This window comes from Crinia signifera, chromosome 3 (assembly GCF_055691185.1).
Source record: "Crinia signifera chromosome 3, ASM5569118v1, whole genome shotgun sequence".
NCBI classification, from domain to species: domain Eukaryota; kingdom Metazoa; phylum Chordata; class Amphibia; order Anura; family Myobatrachidae; genus Crinia; species Crinia signifera.
In genome coordinates, this window is record NC_139219.1 from 29,732,791 (window position 1) to 29,757,574 (window position 24,784).

Sequence of the window (24,784 nt, forward strand, 5' to 3'; positions counted from 1 at the left end):
GATACAAATGAGCTGCCACCACATCATGCAGTAAGGGACAGAGCAGAGCTGCTGCACATGCCCAGACTACCAGCTTGCGATTTTGCGGGACATGCAATGCGATGCGATGCGATATAGTGGGGTACAATGAGGGGAAAAAAAAATTGGGTACTTGTTTCCTAGCACAGCGCCACCGATTTTAATTGTATGCAATCGGGTCACAAAAATCGGGTTAATCGCATCGCATGCAACCAAATTGCATGCGATGGACCCGATTTTTTACATTGGCCCCAATGTTAAATGCCCCCCAGATCACATTTTTCATTGTATGCCCCCCCATTGTTAACGCCACGATCAACGTGAACCCAAAGCGTGGAGAGCGCAGCGAGCCCGCGGGAGGCGGCGGTACGCGTCCTCTGACCTTTTCATACCACCACTATCCACGTCGGCGTGGAGTTGATTTTATATAGTGTGGCGAGCCCGAAGCGTGGTGAGCGTCCGCTCGCTGCCCTCACCACACTATATAAAATCAAGTCCACGCCGACGTGGATAGTGGGGGTATGAAAAGGTCAGAGGACGCGTACCGCCGCCCCTCGCTGGCTCGCTGCGCTTCGGGTTGGCGTTCATCGTGGGGTGGCATTAACAATGGGGGGGGGGGGGGGAATTTCACATACAAATTACCCATCAGGGTGGGTATACAATCAATAAATCCGGTATGGGGTGCCATTTCACATTGGTTCCTATGTAAAATCGGGTCCATCGCATTGGACCCTATTTTACATTTGCCGGGAAAGCTCCAAAAAATCCTGAAATCGGGTCGGTTGGGTCCCATCGCATACCTTAAGTTAAAAAATAAAAAAATTGCATCGCATGCCGCTATAATGGCCCATGCGATGCGATTTCCCTACGGTGCCGTACGTAGGAAATCTGGGCGCCGTTCTATGAAAAAAGTACCTCAAAAACTAATGTCAACACTGTAACCAACCCAGATCCAGACCCAACTTGTCATGTCCGGGCCAATCAGAACAAATCATTCAGTGTGTATGCCTGATTGGACAAACCCACGGGTCTTATGCGAGGTCACCGGATGGGCCATGCTCTGCAGCCAATCACACAGTATTGCACGTAGAAATAATGAAGGACTGTCATCTTATTGTGTACCCACCCTAAAAGACACGATGGAACTCCAGCTGTCTGCTGAATGTTACCGTGTAATTTAATGACTTGCGTTCTGACTCCATCTTATTACAGAGCATTGTTATTGGTGCATGAAAACTTTCTTCGGTTTAGTGATGCACAAAGGAATGTAACTGTAGAGTGTGGACAGATCATAGCGATGCATCACCCTGACCACAAAACCCTATGAAACAGATATGCCAGGCGATCTGTTAACCAGAGGAAGCAGCCGCACCCTGGAGGATGACACTTATGTCATTACATGGAACTTTCACCACTATTGTTACCTGTGAAGTACAATCAGGAGTCTGTTGCCTTTATTCCATGTAAAGGGATTTAGGGCCTGATTCACCTTGGCTGCCTAAGCAACGTAAATTTGCTGCTTGACAAGCTATCTAGCGTCATCCACCCACCGAGCGAATGCCCCCCCCCCCCCCTCTCACCGCCGTACAAACATCCCCGCCACATTGCAAATGGATGTGTAGCATACAGAGAACATGGCGGACAGCTAACACCATGTGACAGCAGCTGCCCTGCACATGAGAACATAAGACAGGGCCCGAGTGATACTGAATCAGGCCCCTAATCCTTAACCCCAAGCTCAGACGTTCCAGGAGCTGGAGAACTAAATATCCCAGCATGCCCTGCCTTGGGACCGAGCTAGCTACCGCAGAACATAATCCTCAGCGGCGTCCGGTTCTAGATTACACGTGTAAATGCCTTTTCGCTGAGTGGGGACTTTAAATTGAGAACACATTAATAATACAAATGACACGAAATGATGCTAAGATCACAAGGGAAAAAAGGTATCATATATTTATATGGATATATATATATATTTATACGGTGTATACACAATTCAAGTCTAAGTGATGTTTAACAAAGACTGGCTTTTTTCAGACATTAGTGGATCATAAACCAGTAACCCAGCATTGAACTCAAATGAAAAGGAACAGTGTCACGTATACAATCTGCCTCGTTCCGCTCAACGTGAAACTGGTGCAAGGGTCGAAACTTCTAACAGTCCAACGTCTGGATGTTACTAATCAGTTAACAGGAAAATAGGCACTGAGGAGTTAGGTTACCAAGATCAAACGGAACATAAATAACACATAAAAAAAAATATGGTGGGGTGCTAGAATAGTCACGCGGTATAAACGGATATCCCGGATCTAGACCCAGAATCCTTTGCTCATGACAGGTTCACAACTAAATCTGATGTAGTGGAGCTAGAAACATTTTGACAAACAGGTGGGGTGGTGTGTGAGGGTGGGGCTTTAGAGTGTACAAGGTATGCCCAAATGCAGGGGAGGGTGCCAATTTGTGGGATGTAACAGAACCCAGATTTAACCATCCACTAGGAGCCAGCAACGTGGACAGAGTTTTTACGCCCGTCACACATTAATAGTTCCGAATGAGCAGGCTGCATTCTTGGGAATATTGGTTCAGCCCAGCAAGTAGGCTGCCGCTGCTGCGTCCGGGCGCCAAGTACACGCTAAACGCGCATTCCCTTTCTTAGCTTATATAAAGAGAGGAGGACCATTGCCCATTAAATAAATATGTTAAGGACTCTCGAAGGAGAAATACTCGCTGATCAGTCTAACCTGGCGTCGTGAATAATTTCATCAGGGAACCCCCTTACGCTGAGCTGTACGGCTCCTCGGAAATCCACCAGTAAGAACGCGTTCCTGCTGTAACCTACCTACCAATGGCTGCAAATGAGTAAGACAGGACTGCGGTGTAACCCGCAGAAGGTGCTCATCTTTGTATGTGGCAATTCGCAAGGAAGGGAAAGTGTAACCTACACCAAAAGCAGAGGTTCAGTTGCACTTGGTTGCCAACCAGTGCCCAGTCCCGGAACCATGCCGCTAGCTAAACACAGTTTTAATAGGATTACTTTCTGGTCCGGAGACGCTTTGATTTCCTAGGGCAGTCCACAACCTCCGCTACCTTCTTCCTCTTCTGGGGGGAGTCGTCTCCGGGGCCCGTTCCCGAGGTGCCTACGGCCGTCTCCACCACGTCGCGCAGTTTGTGCTCTAACTCCGTGAGGCGGACATTCTGTTCGCCTATGATTTGGGTCTGTTCTAGAAGTTTCTGGTCCTGGTCCTGGAGCTGTTTCTGCTGCTCCTGTACCTTGGTACGAAGCTCAGTCACCTCCCGCCTAAGGACAGTCAGGCCAGCCCCATTGGATTTCACTTGCTGCACCAGTTTTGTCACTTCCTGCCTGGAAGGGTTCTGCTTGGAGAACAGCTGCATGGTACTCAGGGTTGTGGAGGGACCCGGAACTGCATACGGGGAAACGAAATGCAATTAGTACATATTTCACAGTCCTACAGTCTTCCAACAAATGGACTACAGCAGGTCTGGCCAACTCGTGGCTCTCCAGCTGCTGTGAAACTACTCGTCCAGCATGCGTTGGCAGTTTAAGCGCACGGTTTGCAAGGCATGCTGGGATGAGTAGTTTCACGACAGCTGGAGTGCCACAGGCCAGGCCTTGACTACGGGATCTATCTGCTAAGCCAGTCAGGCTGGTACCCTGGAGCGGATTCAGTACTGAATCCCGGCGGTCGGGATCCCGACGCCGGAATCCCAACAGTCGAAATGCCGACAAGGGGGGGGGGGGGGGGGGGGGGACGTGGATCACCCCCCCTTGCGGGCTCGCTGCGCTCGCCACGCAGCGGGCCCGGTGCCTCGTTACGCTCGGCACACTAATTTATTCTCCCTCCAGGGGTGTCGTGGACACCCACAGAGGGAGAATGTGTCGGGATTTCGGCGGTCGGGATTCCGGCGTCGGGATTCTGAACGCCGGGATTTTAACTGCATCCCCCTGGAGCCACCCAGTTGGACATCCTATTACAAGAAAAGCCTGCTGCATCCAGGTTCTGTGTAATGTAACAGAGTCTCCAAGTCTTAGTAGATAGATCCCTTAGTCCAGGCCCGGCCTGCGGCACTCCAGCTGTTGGCGGCTCCAGGGTACCAGACTGACTGGGAGTGTAAGAATCTCAGGGGTAGCCGGCTCCCCACTATATGTGCTGCTGCGGCTAAGCTATATATCCCATTAGTGGGGTAAGTTCTCTTAATCAGCCGAAGCAACCGCATACCTGGCGGAGAGCCCATGAGACGTCCGGACACTTCAGAGCCCGGCAACTTCTTTTTCAGTATTGGTACAATCTTTTCATCAAAATATTCCATGGCCATAGAGGAGATGTCGCGGAGCTCCTGCAGGACCTCGTGGGCCCTCTGAGGGGACCTGGTAGAATTGACGTATCTCAGTACGCTGTAGATTTCATCAATAACCTGCCATGAAACCGAAAAGAAAGTATTAGGGACCATTAGCACAATGCATGCTGGGACCTCTGATAAACTTCCAACCTTAGAGAAAAATGACGACTCCGGGACAGTGACGCTGCGGTTTCGGGGTGCAAACTTTGAGTAGATTAAACAAGAGGCCCTGTCTGTTGCTGGAACATAATCCAGTCTACAAGACTAAGCTTTAATACAGAGAAGCCGATCTCCCTGCCGAACCAATACAGGTATAGGCTGGAGCAGTCTGGTCACGTGACTACATAGTCCATCCTGATAGGTGGCCAGCAATGTTTATACACTGCAATTCGGTCTTGGTTCATTCATCGCTGAAATATTGATCGGTGCTTCCTACAGCAGGCCAGACAAAGGGCCCCCATGAGCACACTTTATATGATCACTATAGGGCGGTATCTATAAAATCGCATGCAGATGAATGCCATTTTCATTTCTATTATTTAAATGTTAAATCCAGGAAGGCGTAAAAAATCTAAAAAACAAACAAAAAAAAAAAACAGTCAACCTTTCCATTGTTGACATAATGCTTATGACCTTCCAACCCTGTTGACCTATTTCAGGTGTCAACCTAGTGACCATGTCCCATATAAAGGTATAGAGTGCTGACAGGTTAGGAATTAGGAGTAATACGGCATCCTACACTGACACCTAGTGGACACAGGAGGACGGACATGCGAATACACCCATATCAACTCATGAGCATCAGGTTTCCAACGACTAGCTGCACAAGCTGTAACCACAAAAACTGCCAAACCACACTGGCGCCATCTCCTGGTCTCTGTTCACTCCCCAAGATCAGGCTGACATATGAAGCGGCTGTCCTAATAGATTCATGAGATGTAAAGGAGTGTATGCAATAGTTTTCCATTAGTACATGCAACAAAATACCAGGACAGCACTAAGAGTTTTATTTGCCTGACTACACCCCAATAATGATTTCCATGGCTCATCGGAGCAGCCCATCAGTACAGGAACCTGGTCTGCGTTAGGGTCTCATTACTACAGTTATCTGTTGCATAAGGAAACAAGGACCTATTCCGCAGCGAAGGCAAACATGCGCTGCCTTAGTAACAAGGCACCCACACACAGCGCGGCCCAATCACTGGCAGGCTCCTCCCGTTGCGTCTCATCACAGAGAACTAATCTCTTTGCGGTAAATGTAAATAGGCAAAGTCTCTGACGAGGTTTGAGGCACAACAGCCATTTAACAAACTAGATTGGGCAGTTGTGTTAGGTCAACATGGGAAAAGGTCGACATGGGGCTAGATCGACATGGATCTAGGGCGAAAGGTCATTAGTTCGACAATGTCTATGTCGTCAGTCAAAAGTTCGACATGGGGGTTTTCACCTTTTTTTACCTGAATGTCAACAGTCGACATGGACACAGTTCAAAGGTCACCGCATCGCTCGCGAGGCGCTGAGCTCGGCACACTATTTTATTCTCCCACCACGCCCTAGTGGATGGAAGGGCATGAAATACTGCCTGTCGGCACAGGTCGGCTCAAAAAAAACAGCGAAAAACGCCATGTCGACTTTTTGACTGTCGACCTAGACATTGTCGAACTAACGACCTTTCGTCCTAGAACCATGTCAACCTTTTCCCATATCGACCTAATGGTGTCAACCTAATGACTGTTGACCATCATGCTGTAGACCTAGTGACCGCATCCCGTATTTAATGGAACAACATATTCTGTCTATTGTACAGCATGTCTTTTTCAGCCAATTGGCGGCTCTACTTTCAGCCTAGTCACGACTACTGTGCAGGAGACGTAGGGAGAAAGTATATGAAGCTACGCACTCTAGAATCCGCTCAGATTCTGATGTACTCTGGGCACAGTGTAGACATATCGGCCAAAGCATCACAGAAGCATCGTCTGATGCTGGCCCGATCCTGCAGAGCGTCTTGTGAAATAAGAACGTGTCAGGGATTCAGGTCTGTGAGTGGCATAAAAGCAGATGAATACCACGGCGACCATAGGATGATATAAGGGATGACAGCTTGGTGGGTAAGTACATAGCAGCTGATCACCAGACAGATGCCTGCGTTATACCCACCTTTCCTGGTATGAAGCAGCAGAGGTTAGAGTCCACGTATTTCATAAATGTCATGTTGAGCAGAGACAGCCTGGTCTCCACCGCGGCGAGGATGTCTGCGTGACGCGCCAGAGAATGATTCCTCCTTTCCGATTCTCGCCTGCATCAGAGAGCGGGAGAGTGAGAATGAGAGAGAACAGGAAAGCAAGGATTATACTCACGATAATACCTTTTCTTCGGAATACTTCATGGCAGCCATTACATTGGGTTTATCCCCCTCTCTCTCCCAATTAGACAGGTAGTTTTTTCTCCCTAGGATCCGACTCCTCCTCTTCCTCATGCTATATAACCGAGCACCTCCCCTTAGACCATAGTCTTTTGAATGTCTCCGACCCGATCCTAGGGAAAAAACAGAAACAGGGAGGGCTAAAAAAATATGGGCTGCCATGAAGTATTCCGAAGAAAAGGTATTATCGTGAGTATAATCCTTGCTTTCTCCTTCATACTTCATGGCAGCCATTACATTGGGATGTACCAAAGCAGTAGGGCGGGATATACAATACCTCAAGCTAGCGCTTGTCTTAGGACCTCACTTCCGAAACGTGCTCCTGCCACATCCAGGGCATAATGCTTGGAGAACGTATGCAGAGATTTCCAAGTAGCAGCTTGACATATCTCACTGGCCGATACGTTCGCCTCTCTCGCCCAAGAAACCGCCATTGCCCGTGTCGAGTGTGCCTTGATACCCTCCGGGACTGGACGTCCTACTTTCTTGTAGGTAAAGGAAATGACTTCTTTAAGCCATCGTGAAATTGTCTGTTTCGCTGGAACGAATCCCTTCTTCGCACCTTGCGGAATCACAAACAAATTCTCTGTTTGCCTGAATGAAGCAGACCTATCCAAATAAATTTTAATGGCTCTGACCACATCTAATGAATGCAAATTCTCTTCTTTTTTATTTGAAGGATTGGGAAAAAAACAAGGTAAAATAATTTCCTGATTTAAATGAAAAAAATGACACCACTTTTGGCAAAAAAGAATTCTTAGTCCTCAGGACTACTTTATCCGGGAATATCTTCAGATATTGCTCCTGAATGCACAGCGCCTGGAGCTCACTAACCCTTCTGGCGGAAGTGATTGCTACCAGAAACGCCACTTTCCATGTCAAAAACTTAAGGCTTGTTCTGTCCAACGGCTCGAATGGAGCCTCCATAAGCCCATTTAGCACCAAGTTAAGATCCCATTGAGGAACCAAAGAACGGACCCTAGGCCGGATCCTCTTGATGGCCTGACAGAACCTTTTTACTAAAGTATGATCTGCCAGCCTTTGGTCTAATAGCACACTTAATGCCGAGACGTGCACTTTTAGGGTAGAAACTGCTAACCCTTTGTTGAAACCGTCACACAGAAACTGTAGCACATGAGAGATGGATGCATTTGGAAACTGAAATTTGCCTTTAGACCAATTAGCAAATATCCTCCAGACTCTGTAATAGATGGCCGACGAAACCTTTTTTCTCGCCTGGAGCAGTATCTCTATCACTTCTGGGGATAGGTGCTTCTCCCTTAGTTGCTGCCTCTCAATTTCCACGCCGTCAACGACAAGTTCTGCGGATCTTGGCATCTGATTGGCCCCTGAGACAGAAGGTCTGATGACACTGGCAGATACAGAGGTCCGGCTACCGCCATGCTCTCTAGCATCGGAAACCAAGCCCTTCTGGCCCAATATGGAAGAACTATCAGCACCTGACATCTCTCCGATCTGATCTTCCATAACACTCTGTGGATGAGAGAAAATGGTGGGAACACATAGGCTAGGGAATAGCTCCACTCCTGAGATAGGGCGTCGACTCCGCACGACCCGCGTGCTGGGTATCGTGAGAAGAACCGGGGAACCTTTTTGTTGACCGATGTTGCCATTAAGTCGATCTCTGGCATGCCGAAGTTTTCCACTATGAGCTGGAAGACTGACTGCTTTAGTTCCCATTCGCCTGGAATTAATGTATTGCGACTCAAGAAGTCTGCTGCTTGATTTTCTTCTCCTGGAATGTGTAAGGCTGTAATAGACAGCAGATTTACTTCGGCCCAAGACATTATATTCTCTACTTCCTCCAACAACACCCGACTTCTTGTGCCTCCTTGACGGTTGATGTAAGAGACTGTCGTGACATTGTCTGAGAACACCCGCACATGTGACCCCTTTATGTCGTCCGCGAAGAATTTTATCGCTTGCCACACTGCCCTCAACTCTCTGTGGTTCGAGGACCAGTTTTTTTTCTTGCATTGACCACCTTCCTTGGCACGATCTTCCTACCCCATGCGCCCCCCAGCCTGAGGCGCTGGCATCTGTAGTTATCACTACGAATGACGGACTTTGTAGGGACCATCTTCTTCCTCTTAACAGATCGTAGCTCCACCAATTCAAGGAGACCTTTACTGCGTTTGGGATCCTTATTGCTTGATCTAGTGGCGTATGATCTCGTGAGAACCTCAGGAGAAACCATTGCAGTGGCCTCATTCTCCATCTTGCCCAAGGCGTAACTTCTACTGCTGAAGCCATCATCCCGAGCAAACTCATTGCCGTTTTTAAGGGCACGCGGGGTTCGCTGTGAATAAGAGAAATCAGCTGCTGGACTTTTTCGCACCTTTTCTCTGAGAGCGCTATTTGGAAAGAGACGGTGTCTACCATGATGCCTAGGAATTGAATCTTTCTTGACGGAGTGAGACGACTTTTTTCCCAGTTGATCATCCAACCATGCCTTTGAAGAAACTCGATGGTGTAGTCTCTTGCTCGTACACTTTCTTCCTCGGACTGTGCTGCTATCAAGATGTCGTCTAGATATGCCCACACCATCACTTTTTGCCTTCTTAGGTTTTCTATTAATACCACCAGAACCTTCGTGAAGACCCGGGGTGATGAGGTTAGCCCGAATGGCAGGCATGTGAACTGGAAATGTCTTTCTTTTATGGCAAACCTTAGATACTTTCTGTCGGCTGGAAAGATGGGAATATGAAAGTACGCATCCTTCAGGTCGATTGCTACCAGATAATCGTCCTTCCTGATTCCCATCAAGATCGACTTGGTCGTTTCCATATGAAACTTCTTTTTTCTTAGCCGATCGTTCAGACCCCTCAAGTCGAGGATGGTTCTGAACCCGCCTGAGGCTTTGCTTATAACAAACAACCGGGAGTAATACCCCAGTCCTCTTTCTTTTAACGGAACTTCTTCGACTGCTTTTGTGTCGATCAGATCCTGCACGCTTGACTTCAACACCTCCTTTTCCGCTTCTGATAGGGGAAGATTGGAACTTAAAAACTTTGCCCATTTCGGCTTTAACAGAAATTCTAACCGGTATCCTTGAGATACTATCTCTAAGACCCATTTGTCCGAGACGTTGTGCTCCCAGACGTGAGCAAATTCCAACAGTCTTCCTGCTACTGGAATCCGCTCCATAGCGCCCCTGGCGTCACTGCTTCTGGGCTGTACTAGAGCTTTCGCCTCTCTTTTTAATATACTGGCGAAAAAACGCTCGTGACGTACCTGATGCGTATTTGTCACGAAAAGGCCTACCTGGTCTGTAAGACCTGGCCTGCCTAAATGATTGCCTATTGGAGTAGGCATTAAATCTACCTCTCCTGTCCTGGGGTAACCTGACCGATTTACCCCCCGACATCCTCTGAATCATTTGGTCAAGCTTACTTCCAAAGAGAAAAGCCCCCTCATACGGAAGTGTGGCCAGTTTATTTTTGGAGTGTGAGTCCGCTGACCATGACTTCAGCCAGAGTGCCCTTCTGGCTACTACTCCTGAGGTCAAAGATTTGGCCGAAAAGTCCAGCATGTCCAGCGATGCCTCACATACATAATCTATGGCCATTTGTATCTGAGCCAGGCTTTTGCTCATATGATCTCGGGAGGTTTTATCCTGCATATCATCCTGCAGTGCCGCACACCATATGCGTAATGCTCGTGACAGAGAAGCTATGGCTACGCCTGCCTTCATGGACACAGAGGTAGATATATGCAAACGTTTCAGAGCACTCTCCATCCTCTTTTTCATAGGGTCCTTCAGGGAAGCACCGTCCTCTAACGGAATAGTCGTGCGGGTAGTGACCTCAGATACAGATGCATCAATTTTGGGCACATTGCTCCATTTCAGAAACTCCTCATCTTCTAAGGGAAACATTTTCTCAACCCTTTTAAAGGACCCCACACGTTTGTCCACATTATTCCACTCTTTTATCAGTATGTCTTTGACTACCTTGTGGACAGGAAAGCATCTGCCTTTCCTTGACCTATCTTCAAAAAGAGTGTCCAACTCCGTTTTAACCGGCTGCTTGTAATTCAAGGTCTTATATAAGTTTTTTAACACCACTTCCACAAGACCTAAATCAAACAAACGCTCGTCTTCAGTCACTTCTCCAGATTCGGCCGTGGAACCACCTGTGCCGTCATCAGAACCGGCCCCTATTGATCCCACATCATCGTCCACATCCAAACTGGTCTGAGACCTAGACCTTTTATTGCCAGAGTATTCTTTTTTAGAGACAAAATTTTTCTCCATCCATTCCCTAAGTTCTGATATCTGGCTAGACACTGAAGCAGATTCCTTCTTCTGAAGACAACATTTGCATAATACATCCTCTCCAATAAACGACTTGTCACACTCAGGGCAAATCTTATCCAATCGCTTTTTAGCTGTCTTCTTTTTGGCCACAACAGGCACACTAAAACAGAAGAAAAAGACAACTAACTAACTGACTGACCAGCAACAAAGTACCATAACCAGTCCTTACTGAGGACTTACCTGGGCAGCGGTGTATTCACATTAGGAGAGGCTCCCTCCATACTGCAGCCGAGTCTCCACAGAGCAACCACGCAGACAAGAAGCAGCAGCGCCTGTCACACCGGCCAGGCGCTATATATACACTGTTCTTCCGCCCTGTGGAACGCACGCGACCCGCGCTGGAACGCAGGCCGCGTGCTGACGCGTCGCATATGCGTCACGTCCGCCCGTGCGTCACGTCCGCCCACGCGTCTCACACGGGACGCCAAGCAAGGAAGCGCCGTACGCTTCCTGTCAGTGGAACGCACGCGGTCTGCCTATGCACCGCAGACCGCGCGCCGGAAGCTCGCTTCACTTCCCCTCCGGCGTCTGCTTCCTGGAACAGACGCCAGCCTGGGGGAGCATGCTGATGCCGCTCTTTCGTGCTCTGGACTCACCATACTTGCGCCATGGCTCCCGCACTTAAAGGCTTTAGGTGAGTCCCATACCTCCTTGATACCGGGTTACAGGCTCCGCCAACCCATGAGCACAGATCCATGCCGCCGGCTTCGGACCACATATATAGGGTAAGGCACCGCCACCCCTCGCTGCCAGGTCTTTTAGTCATGTCTCTACACTAATCTAACTACCTGTTTACAGATAGAGGAGACAGGAAAAAGACTATGGTCTAAGGGGAGGTGCTCGGTTATATAGCATGAGGAAGAGGAGGAGTCGGATCCTAGGGAGAAAAAACTACCTGTCTAATTGGGAGAGAGAGGGGGATAAACCCAATGTAATGGCTGCCATGAAGTATGAAGGAGAAATGCAAAAACAAAGCAGGATCCAAATATCAGGATTGGAAATGAACATGACTCAGTCCTGCTGATCTGATATTAAACCATCATCGCAGGAGCGGCTGCAGCAGTTTCCGGAACCCAGAAACTGGAGCAGTTGCGACGGTGGCCTGGGCCCCAGTCACAGGAGCGGCTTTGGAGGTACAGCGCTGTGCTGCCACCTCTGTGGTTACCATCATTGGAAAGGGGCACAGTGCTGTGCTGCCACCTCTGTGGTTGCTCTCATTTAAGGGGGCAAAGTGCTGTGCTGCCATCTCTGTGGTTACTACCATTAGAAGGGGGCACAGTGCTGTGCTGCCACCTCTGTGGTTACTACCATTAGAAGGGGGGCACAGCGCTGTGCTGCCACCTCTGTGGTTACTACCATTAGAAGGGGGGCACAGCGCTGTGCTGCCACCTCTGTGGTTACTACCATTAGAAGGGGGCACAGAGCTGTGTTGCCACCTCTGTGGTTACTATCATTAGAAGGGGCACAGCGCTGTGGTTACTATCATTAGAAGGGGACACAGCTCTGTGGTTACTATCATTAGAAGGGGGCACAGCGCTGTGTTGCCACCTCTGTGGTTACTATCATTAGAAGGGGCACAGCGCTGTGTTGCCACCTCTGTGGTTACTATCATTAGAAGGGGACACAGCGCTGTGTTGCCACCTCTGTGGTTACTATCATTAGAAGGGGACACAGCGCTGTGCAGTAACCTCTGGGTTACTATCATTAGAAGGGGGCACAGCGCTGTGCTGCCACTTCTGCGGTTACTACCATTAGAAGGGGGCACAGCGCTGTGCTGCCACCTCTGTGGTTACTATCATTAGAATTGGCACAGCGCTGTGCTGCCACCTCTGTGGTTACTACCATTAGAAGGGGGAACAGCGCTGTGGTTACTATCATTAGAAAGGGGCACAGCGCTGTGCTGCCACCTCTGTTGTTACTATGATTAGTAGGGGCACAGTGCTGTGGTTACTATCATTAGAATTGGCACAGCGCTGTGCTGCCACCTCTGTGGTTACTACCATTAGAAAGGGGCACAGTGCTGTGGTTACTAGCATTAGAAGGGGCACAGCGCTGTGTTGCCACCTCTGTGGTTACTATCATTAGAAGGGGGCACAGCGCTGTGCTGCCACCTCTTACTATGATTAGAAGGGGCACAGTGCTGTGGTTACTATCATTAGAAGGGGCACAGCGCTGTGTTGCCACCTCTGTGGTTACTATCATTAGAAGGGGGCACATCGCTGTGTTGCCACCTCTGCGGTTACTATCAATAGAAGGGGGCACAGCGCTGTGCCGCCACCTCTGTGGTTACTATCATTAGAAGGGGGCACAGCGCTGTGCTGCCACCTCTGTTACTATGATTAGAAGGGGCACAGTGCTGTGGTTACTATCATTAGAAGGGGCACAGCGCTGTGTTGCCACCTCTGTGGTTATTATCATTAGAAGGGGGCACATCGCTGTGTTGCCACCTCTGCGGTTATTATCAATAGAAGGGGGCACAGCGCTGTGCCGCCACCTCTGCGATTACTATCAATAGAAGGGGGCACAGCGCTGTGCCGCCACCTCTGCGGTTACTATCATTCCCATTGCTTTGTTGGCAGATGTACTAAGGGCCTGATTCAAATATGATTGCTCATCTGCAAAGTTGCAGATGACTGCGAGTAGATCGCCCCACCCTGTGTTTTTACGGACACTGAAAATGGCCAATTACCCCCCAAATACCGGCTTCCTGTCAGTAGCACTGCGAGGTGATGGCGATTAGATACATATGCTACTGTTGTCACTACAACTATTTATTTGATAATCAAACCGATTGCGAATTTGCACAACTGCAACTCTGAATCAGACCCTAAGCCTTAAAAAGTGATAACGTAGACAAAGATATACTACCAGACAATCAGCTCTTAGCTGCCATGTTGCATTGTGCTCGAAAAATGACAGTTAGAAGCTGGCTGGCTGTGACTTCACTTCTCTCCACGGCTCATTACATAAACCCACAGTGGAAAACGAGCATAAATCACAGTTCCGTGTAAATGATTTAGCCAACACCAATCCGCCGATAAGGAGCGGGGGGCGGCGGCTATACCCTCCCAGGACGTACCTCGGCAGCTGGGCCTTGACCTGTTTCTGACACAAGTTGTGATACCGCTCCACGCGCAGGAAGCCCTGGTTGAGGAGGCGCTGGCACTCCAAGTCCATACGTTTGCAGACCTGCAAGACAGAGCGCACGTGATCAACAGCATACATACAAACATACAGACTTACACGCATGTGGGCAAGCGAACAGGACATTTCCCGCCTCTCTAAAAGCAAATGGAGACTGGTAATTAAAATAGCATTCTGAAAACTGAAGCAAGAAAAAAAAAAAACGGAATCGACGTCAACAGCAACCAAACTGTTTTTATCTTCTAAACCACACTAGAAAAATGACAAAATGATTGGCTGACCAGATTTTTCCATGGGGAATATTTTCGCTCAGACTTAGACAGGATTTGTTGCGGCATTGCCAAATAATTCTAGTTTTAAAACAAACACCCCCCCCCCCAACATGCCTTCTTCCTGCGAATGGCATGCGACTAGACTTAGTTGCAGGACGGCGTGCTACGAACCATGCGCAGTGTATCACTAATCGCTATCCGTACGAATTCGCAGCCTTGCAATTAGGTCTGAATCGGGCCCACTGTCACATGACAAAGGCTGCTTATTGTCCAAAGAAAGGAGCCAGATAGATACTAAAGGCGATGGAGCTTCACTGCGATGCATAACGCAACGTTCGCTGCTCAGTATTCTTACTGGTTGCGCAGGTCCGGCTGCGTCCGACGTCTACTAATGCGCACAACAGGAGCAATCTCTAATATTTGTCTTAAACTATCATTTTCAATGCCCAGAGTAGGGAAAGGGTTAGACTGAAGCAAAGGGAAATGAGGCATGGCATCTTATCAGGGCACCGCCACCTAGAAGCAGCCTGTAACTAGAGACTGGCACACAATGCCTTGCTTGGCACTGCTAAGGAGGCTTCGTTATAAATACACAGCAGGAGCCCAGTTGATGTCGCAGCGCCAGCACACAGGAATCTGTATAACTATGTCCGTATGTGCCACGCTCTCTCACAACCCTCCGGATCGTTCCGAGACACATACGAGGATACCCACTCTATAAACCCCCACAGGAGGTCTGCTATGGTGCCCACCGATAATAGGGGAGAAGCAGCACAGGGGAAGTTCTGCAGATACCAGGATGATTGATCCCAGTAGTGCTGCTCTCTGCTTGTCCACCCAATAGCAGGACCCCCCCCCCCCCCCCTTCCCAGCCATTCACCCACCAAGGGCTTAGGACCAGAATCCTCTTATTGCTCATCAAGTCTGGTACAAGTATGAGGCAATCAGCCCACCAGTGCCCACCCTGCTGCTTGCTGGCACCATAACCGGGTATAACACTCACTTGTACAGAGGGAGGCAGGAGACACTGTGTAATCTCTTACCCATGCCAAGCTCTCCGATGCCAGCTTTGGAGATCCCTCCAGCTAGGAGAGTCTGGGCTACATGATAGGATCAGTATGCAGCAAAAATAGCTCTTTATTCACAGTGACAGGGAACCCAAAACCAACATATGATCGGAGGCAGAACCGGGCGACTTATCTGGGCCACAGTATAACTAGGTACATTGCATCTTACTGTATAACACCGGGCTCCCCTATCGTGTGCACATCAGACAGAATGACGGCTTACAGGTACATTGCATCTTACTGTATAACACCGGGCTCCCCTATATCGTGTGCACGTCAGATAGAATGACAGCTTACAGGTACATTGCATCTAACTGTATAACACCGGGCTCCCCTATCGTGTGCACGTCAGATAGAATGACAGCTTATAGGTACATTGCATCTTACTGTATAACACCGGGCTCCCCTATATCGTGTGCACGTCAGATAGAATGACAGCTTACAGGTACATTGCATCTTACTGTATAACACCGGGCTCCCCTATCGTGTGCACGTCACATAGAATGACAGCTTACAGGTACATTGCATCTTACTATATAACACCGGGCTCCCCTATCGTGTGCACGTCAGATAGAATGACAGCTTACAGGTACATTGCATCTTACTGTATAACATCAGGCTCCCCTATCGTGTGCATGTCAGATAGAATGACAGCTTACAGGTACATTGCATCTTACTGTATAACACCGGGCTCCCCTATCGTGTGCATGTCAGATAGAATGACAGCTTACAGGAACATTGCATCTTACTGTATAACACCGGGCTCCCCTATCGTGTGCACGTCAGATAGAATGACAGCTTACAGGTACATTGCATCTTACTGTATAACACCGGGCTCCCCTATCGTGTGCACGTCAGACAGAATGACAGCTTACAGGTACATTGCATCTTACTGTATAACACCGGGCTCCCCTATCGTGTGCACGTCATACAGAATGACAGCTTACAGGTACATTGCATCTTACTGTATAACACCGGGCTCCCCTATCGTGTGCACGTCAGAAAGAATGACAGCTTACAGGAACATTGCATCTTACTGTATAACACCGGGCTCCCCTATCGTGTGCACGTCAGATAGAATGACAGCTTATAGGTGCATTGCATCTTACTGTATAACACCGGGCTCCCCTATCGTGTGCACATCAGATAGAATGACGGCTTACAGGTACATTGCATCTTACTGTATAACACCGGGCTCCCCTATCGTGTGCACGTCAGATAGAATGACGGCTTACAGGTACATTGCATCTTACTGTATAACACCGGGCTCCCCTATCGTGTGCACGTCAGATAGAATGACGGCTTACAGGTACATTGCATCTTACTGTATAACACCGGGCTCCCCTATCGTGTGCACGTCAGATAGAATGACAGCTTATAGGTGCATTGCATCTTACTGTATAACACCGGGCTCCCCTATCGTGTGCACGTCAGACAGAATGACAGCTTACAGGTACATTGCATCTTACTGTATAACACCGGGCTCCCCTATCGTGTGCACGTCAGATAGAATGACAGCTTATAGGTGCATTGCATCTTACTGTATAACACCGGGCTCCCCTATCGTGTGCACGTCAGATAGAATGACAGCTTATAGGTGCATTGCATCTTACTGTATAACACCGGGCTCCCCTATCGTGTGCACGTCAGACAGAATGACAGCTTACAGGTACATTGCATCTTATTGTATAACATCGGGCTCCCATATCGTGTGCACGTCAGATAGAATGACAGCTTACAGGTACATTACACCTTACTGTATAACACCGGGCTCCCCTATCGTGTGCACGTCAGACAGAATGACAGCTTATAGGTACATTGCATCTTACTGTATAACACCGGGCTCCCCTATCGTGTACACGTCAGATAGAATGACAGCTTATAGGTACATTGCATCTTACTGTATAACACCGGGCTCCCCTATAGTGTGCACGTCAGATAGAATGACAGCTTATAGGTGCATTGCATCTTACTGTATAACACCGGGCTCCCCTATCGTGTGCACGTCAGATAGAATGACGGCTTACAGGTACATTGCATCTTACTGTATAACACCGGGCTCCCCTATCGTGTGCACGTCAGACAGAATGACGGCTTACAGGTACATTGCATCTTACTGTATAACACCAGGCTCCCCTATCGTGTACACGTCAGATAGAATGACAGCTTATAGGTACATTGCATCTTACTGTATAACACCGGGCTCCCCTATCGTGTGCACGTCAGACAGAATGACGTCTTATAGGTGCATTACATCTTACTGTATAACACCGGGCTCCCCTATCGTGTGCACGTCAGATAGAATGACAGCTTATAGGTACATTGCATCTTACTGTATAACACCGGGCTCCCCTATCGTGTGCACGTCAGATAGAATGACGGCTTATAGGTACATTGCATCTTACTGTATAACACCGGGCTCCCCTATCGTGTACACGTCAGACAGAATGACAGCTTATAGGTACATTACATCTTACTGTATAACACCGGGCTCCCCTATCGTGTACACGTCAGATAGAATGACAGCTTATAGGTACATTGCATCTTACTGTATAAGACCGGGCTCCCCTATAGTGTGCACGTCAGATAGAATGACAGCTTATAGGTGCATTACATCTTACTGTATAACACCGGGCTCCCCTATCGTGTGCACGTCAGATAGAATGACAGCTTATAGGTACATTACACCTTACTGTATAACACCGGGCTCCCCTATCGTGTGCACGTCAGACAGAATGACAGCTTATAGGTACATTGCATCTTACTGTATAACACCGGGCTCCCCTATCGTGTACACGTCAGATAGAATGACAGCTTATAGGTACATTGCATCTTACTGTATAACACCGGGCTCCCCTATAGTGTGCACGTCAGATAGAATGACAGCTTATAGGTGCATTGCATCTTACTGTATAACACCGGGCTCCCCTATCGTGTGCACGTCAGATAGAATGACGGCTTACAGGTACATTGCATCTTACTGTATAACACCGGGCTCCCCTATCGTGTGCACGTCAGACAGAATGACGTCTTATAGGTGCATTACATCTTACTGTATAACACCGGGCTCCCCTATCGTGTGCACGTCAGATAGAATGACAGCTTATAGGTACATTGCATCTTACTGTATAACACCGGGCTCCCCTATCGTGTGCACGTCAGATAGAATGACGGCTTATAGGTACATTGCATCTTACTGTATAACACCGGGCTCCCCTATCGTGTACACGTCAGACAGAATGACAGCTTATAGGTGCATTGCATCTTACTGTATAACACCAGGCTCCCCTATCGTGTGCACGTCAGACAGAATGACAGCTTATAGGTACATTGCATCTTACTGTATAACACCGGGCTCCCCTATCGTGTGCACGTCAGATGTGCGAGGGGACGTGTTACACTTAGATGGTTTCCATGCCGACCAACTTGTTACCTCATCATTTATCAAAAATATATTGTTATTTTTATGTAATACCTATTCTATGTATTAATGTTATGTGAATGCTTTCTATTTCATATATGTTAAATTTATATTAACGTTCATCTTGTTAAACAGTGTGTCCTCATTTATTTTGGTCTAGCAGAATAATCGGAGTAACATTATACCTAGCAGCGCATTGCGTCTTATTTTGTTTTTTCTCTTGTGGTCCATGCCGACTAAGTCAACATTTTGGGGGGGGGACCTGGATAAACTCATGTCGACATTTTTACGGTCAACCTTCCCATTGTTGACCTTATGCTTGTGTCAACATCCCGACTTTAGCCATGTTAAACTGTTTCAGGTGTTGACCTACATTGGGTCAACCCAATGACCCATACAATATAAATATACATGTTTCTCAAGTCCAATGCATACATTAAGGAGATCACTGATCACGTTCTGTCTGTATATTACAGCTACGGAAAGGCTCCAGATTACAAAATGGCTGCTAGCTGAGCTTAGGGGGTAATGTTACCAACGTCAATGTCACACCTTAAATCCTTGCTCATACAAGCAACCTGCATCAAATAACAAAACCCGGGCAGTTCCTCTTCCCTGCCTGTTGTGGTGCTTCCAGCAGTGTGGTCTGTATTTCAGCACTGATATGCAGACCAGACCTGTGCTAGAAGCACCACATCAGAAAAGAGACACCCCAGGCAGGGAAGAGGAACTGCACGGGTTTCAAAGTCTTGCGGGGAATCTGATTGCATCGCACCTTTTGTCATGTACATGCATCAGCCAGGTCCGCAGTCTGCTACATTGGCAGCACAGGATTCACGTGTCAGTATCAGATGTAGTCAATCTCCGAATCAATGATCTCGGTTCTCTCATCTTATCAACCACCCAGTAGACAAAGAGGAACTTATCATCAACGTTACCCGTGAGAACAGCGCCGACTCTACCGCACCACAGAACAGATGACCAATCACAGTTAGGACTGAGAAGGGTCTACCTTTATTATCCCATAGATAACACACATGGAACAATCATCTAGCCTGCATCTTTCAAAACCCTCGCCGTTCCTTTTCCCTGCCTGGGGTGTAAGCTCTCTGGTGCTGTGTTTCTAACACAGTGTGGTCTGTATTTCAGCACTGATATGTAGACCAGACCATAGAAGAGCATAGAGCGACGCTGGTTTTTACCTCCGTGAAATAAGTTAATCACCTGGCAAGATAACAAGACAAACTGGGTACACATCAGACAATGTGTACGCAGTGCGATATTGGGACGGCGCATTCTGTGGAATCTCGCTAGCGATATCCTCCATCGCCCTGCGTTTACAGATATAAATATATAGTGTACCAACTAGATGATGCGCACTACAATGTCACTAACGATGGTCATTATTGGGTATATCGTGTAAAAAGTCATCTAGTGTGTACGACTAGTTAAATTGGTTGAACTCGATCGACTGACGTGTTTTTCAACCTAACTTACTATGTTACGCTCCTTTAGAAACAGAATTTGAAGGCGGATAAGAACCCCTTGGTCTTGGCCTGTCTAGTCCTCCCGTGTATACGCTAGTGGTCATTTCTATCGTGAACCAATCAACTCATCAGAAGACTATCTACATGTTATTACAGCCTGCTAACCCAACACCTCCTCTCCTCACCCCACCCCCCCCCCCCCCTCAAAAAAAAAAAAAAAACAGCTTTCGGATATAACCTATTGGATATGTACGATTGCGCCTGTACATGGCATTTGATGCAAATTATGTAGGATGCCGATGTTAAATAAAAAGCCTGATTATAAATTATCCCCCCCCCCCCCCCTTCAGAGCATATTTTAAGTTAGAAACGCTCTATATGGGGGCTAGAAGGTGTATTGGTCCTTGGGTCGACACTACGAAAGTCAACATACATTAGGTCGACTACTAAAGGGTCGGAAGGTCGACACAAACATTAGGTCGACATTTTTTGTTGGAAAGTTTGCCGTAAGTAGGCATGGGCCCTCGCCTCGGCACACTATTATATTCTCCCTCAGTGCCCCAATGGATGGTAGGGTCTGACTCAGGAAGTCCGGTGAAACCACTCTGCTGGGGCCAGTAAAGCAGAGATCAAGCATGCAGCCATTGGCTTAGGGAAGCCCAGTCCACAGGTACGACACAGCCAAACACCAGCAGCATGCCATCCCTCTGCCATTTTTCAGGCACTGCGAGCGACATTGCAACCCCAGATGTGCCCTGGCCCCAATTCCAGGACATATGGAATGTACCATTCATACCATTGGCAGGTGGAGGAGAGTAGGCTACGCTCCCTGTTTTGGGCACAACAAGTTGTACGGGATGCCATGGTCAGTATGCCTATATATTAAAGCGCAACGGAATTTACTGCGCTATGTAAGAAACTGAATAATAAATATAACATAGAAAGCTGTATTATCATATGGTGATGTTAGATATATTGGGGACATCTGAAGATTTCAATTTAATTTTAAACAGACTTTTTATGCCCATGTCTTTAATGTAGAACACACAGTACCAAGTAGAGTGCACACATCAAAGGTACTTACTGCACCTTAAATTTGGCCAACCCAGCTTTCCCAACATATACAATAAAGATATCATTTTCTTATGGTCTAATCTTTCCTCTCCAGTATCACATGGATACAAAGCATTAAGGAAGACGAATGACCCCAAGCACTAGAAAATGGCCACTCTCAGAAGCAAAATAACACCCCAGTGTCCTTGTTGTACACACAACCTCTGTTACCTGGGGTTGTGGCCTACATGCAAGAGGAAGACTATGAATGAGAGGAGACTGTCGGAGAGCATCTGCCCCACAAAGACCAAGACACCAAGGGGCAGATTTATAAAGACCGGTGAAGTGATCATGTGGCTGGTACTTTAGCTACAGCCAATCAGCTCCTAGCTGTCATTGTTCAAACCCAGCCTGTAACTTGACAGAAGCTGATTGGCCAGTAATAAAGTACCAGCTACTTTATCACTTCATCAAGCTTAATAAATCCGCCCCAAATACTGATGTTTTACAAGTCTGGTGATGTCATTATGGAGCACCATGGAGAATCAGTCACAAGAGGACTCTCCAGGGCTGCAGAACCTGCGCCAGATGCCACAAGTCAACAACGAGCACCTTATAACCAGAGGTGCCAAAAGCCGGAGTAATTACATGCATCGGACTAGAACAGAGCAGGATATTGCAGTGGGTGGCAGGAGATGCACTGCTCATCCCAACAGACAAGCCCAGGGGTGGAGAAGCCCAGACAATAGTCTACCAATCATCGGAGGAAGGCCATGTGATCCGATGAATCATCATCATTCACCATATTCTCAACAGAGAAATTGTGGCACCAACCACAAGAACTCTGCAGCCCGGCAAGCAGGTTTCACCCATGAAGGGTTCTGGTGGCACATATTACTGAGCCTTATGCCTTGGAATAAGGCATCCCTATAGAAACCAAGGTCATTGCTGTTGCAGAATGTCTGTCCTGTGGGCGCCCAGTAGGGAGACATTACCACCATTCATGGAGTACACTAGTGGGACAGTAGATTGAGAAAATTCATGATGCTGACGTTTCCTCATATTTCATGACCGCCCCGGTCACCAAATCTGAACCCAGCTCAGCATTTATTTAGACGTGAAGGCAACATGGTCCCAACATGCCACACGTCCAATATTACAAACGTAAAAAAAAATTCTAAAGCGCCACTATATTATTTTTTGGGGGTGTTATCTACCTGATGGGTACAACATACAACCCAAGATGGCAGACAGAGCAGATGCGAGAGAACCTACCGAATGAAGGCAAGGGCTGAGGCAACACGTACCTCATCCCTAAAGATTTGATAGGCTGCACATTGCTCCAATCTACAACGCTGTAACATTTAAGCAATGGATACGTCCTGAAGCACAGGTCAGTGTATTAAACATTTACTGACAACATATACTGTAGCGGTTAAACATTGACAGACACGAACCTGTGCTTAGTAAATATTGGCAGATACGGAATGTTACAGAAAAACGGGCGAGACACCGCACCACAAAACAATTCTAGGCCGCGCAGCCATGGTAACCTTGGCAATGCAGCAACAAGATGAAGGGGATAACATAGGGTATTAGATGGTCATCTGCACAACAGGGGGCAGAGGCGGCAGTGGCCAGTCTTATGGATAAACCTGTGCCTAGAGCAAAGTTGCACAGAGACAACCGCTGCCGGACAAGAGGTTCTGCATCAGTTGCACCACAAAAAAGTAAAATTATATAATGTATTTTGCGAGACTGGATCTATAATAAGGGTGCAGCCTGCAGCCCAGCAGGCTCCCCACCCAGAGGGTTGCTTACCACCACCCCCAGAGGGGGGCATACCCCATCTTACCACTGCCTCCCCTCCCAGAGGGGTGCGTATCACCTTACCACTGCCTCCCTCCCAGAGGGGTGCATACCCCCTTCTTCCAACATCTCCACGCCTCCCCCCAAAAGGGTTGCATATCCCACCTTACCACCACCTACCCCCAGAGGGATGCATACACCCTTCTTCCACCACCTCCCCCCAGAGGGGTACATGCTCTCCCAACCCCGAGAAGGACGCATGCCCCCCTTTACCAACCCATCCCCCCTAGATGGATGCATTCTCTCACCTCTGCCCAGAGGGTTGCATGCGCCCCCCTTACCACTCCCTCCCCCTAGAAGGATGCGTGCACCCCCTTAATCCCCAGAGCGGTGCATGCTCTCACCTTCCCTCTCCTAGAGGGGTGCATTACCCCCACCCCACCCAAGGGGTGCATGCCCCGCATTGCCCCCTCCCCGGGAATCTCACCAGCCGGAGTTGGCTGATCTCGTCGTAGGTGAGGAAGTTGAGGATGTTCTCGATGGCCACGATGGGCAGGCCGAGCAACGTGTTGCTCTGGTGCAGCTGGTTTGGGTCGGGGGAGGCTGACCTCGGCCTCTGGCCGCCTGAGGAGCCCGGGCCACCCGAGCCGCCTTCGCTCCCCCGATCCTCCTCGGCTGCCGACATCTTCCTCTCTTCCTCCTCCTGCAGCAGCTTCGTCCCCGTCTGAGATCACTTCCGCCAGGCGGAGCCGACATGGTAACTCCTGGCAACTCCCCCTAGTGTTCATCAGTGCCATGACGCCATCGTGGCCGCCGCCATTTTGTGCCCTTGCCCTGAAAGCTGGCACTCTATCTAGCAGTGCCTCCAGCAACAGCTCAGAGAGGCAGCTCCTGTACCCCCAGCATGATAGGCTTACCTGTGGATCCATTCTCACCTGTGTATGGGGAAATGTACTGAGCCTTGGAGAGAGATAAAGTAGCAGCCAATTCATCATAATTATTATTAGCTCCTAACTGCCATGATACAGGCTGTGATTGGATAGTGCCATGTGGTACATTATCCCTCTTGACTTTATCTCTCTCCAAAGCTTAGTACATCTGCCTTTGTGTCAGGAAACTCATTTTATTGTACAGTTTGCTGTTATCAACATGACAGCTTCTTTCTCCTCACATTTTACACAGATCCGGGGATTTCATACTCCAGCTGCGAACGGAAGTCTAATGCGGATTGCCAGGTATCCAGCCCTCCATTTTTATCATTATTACTATTATAGTGCGCTATAAGGGTACAACATGGTTGCCTACCTGAACCTCTCCTTCAGGGAGAAAATGCTCTGTTCCTGGACTTCCCTGGTATTGTAGGATTGCCATCACCTGTAGTGAAACACCTTAT

At 48.2% G+C, this 24,784-nt stretch overlaps 1 protein-coding gene across 1 annotated transcript; it reads right to left on the minus strand.

Moving 5' to 3' along the window:
- Positions 1–1,957: 1,957 nt before the first annotated feature.
- FBXO28 (F-box protein 28) lies at positions 1,958–24,143 on the minus strand. Its single transcript, XM_083175571.1, has 5 exons — positions 23,879–24,143; positions 14,218–14,327; positions 6,535–6,673; positions 4,257–4,452; positions 1,958–3,440 (listed from the first exon to the last, which is right to left on the minus strand). Exons 1-5 carry the CDS (start codon positions 24,074–24,076, stop codon positions 3,049–3,051), a joined length of 1,035 nt encoding a protein of 344 aa, XP_083031697.1. The 5' UTR covers positions 24,077–24,143; the 3' UTR covers positions 1,958–3,048.
- Positions 24,144–24,784: the final 641 nt, after the last annotated feature.

Bases quoted from the DNA above. Each gene is read 5' to 3' on its own strand.
- FBXO28 (XM_083175571.1), bottom strand. From the start codon at position 24,076: ATGTCGGCAGCCGAGGAGGATCGGGGGAGCGAAGGCGGCTCGGGTGGC. The intron at 6,674-14,217 runs GTACGTCCTGGG...TCTCTGATGCAG, and splicing joins GTCAAGGCCCAGCTGCCGAG to GCGAGAATCGGAAAGGAGGA. The intron at 4,453-6,534 runs GTGGGTATAACG...GTTTCATGGCAG, and splicing joins GCTGCTTCATACCAGGAAAG to GTTATTGATGAAATCTACAG.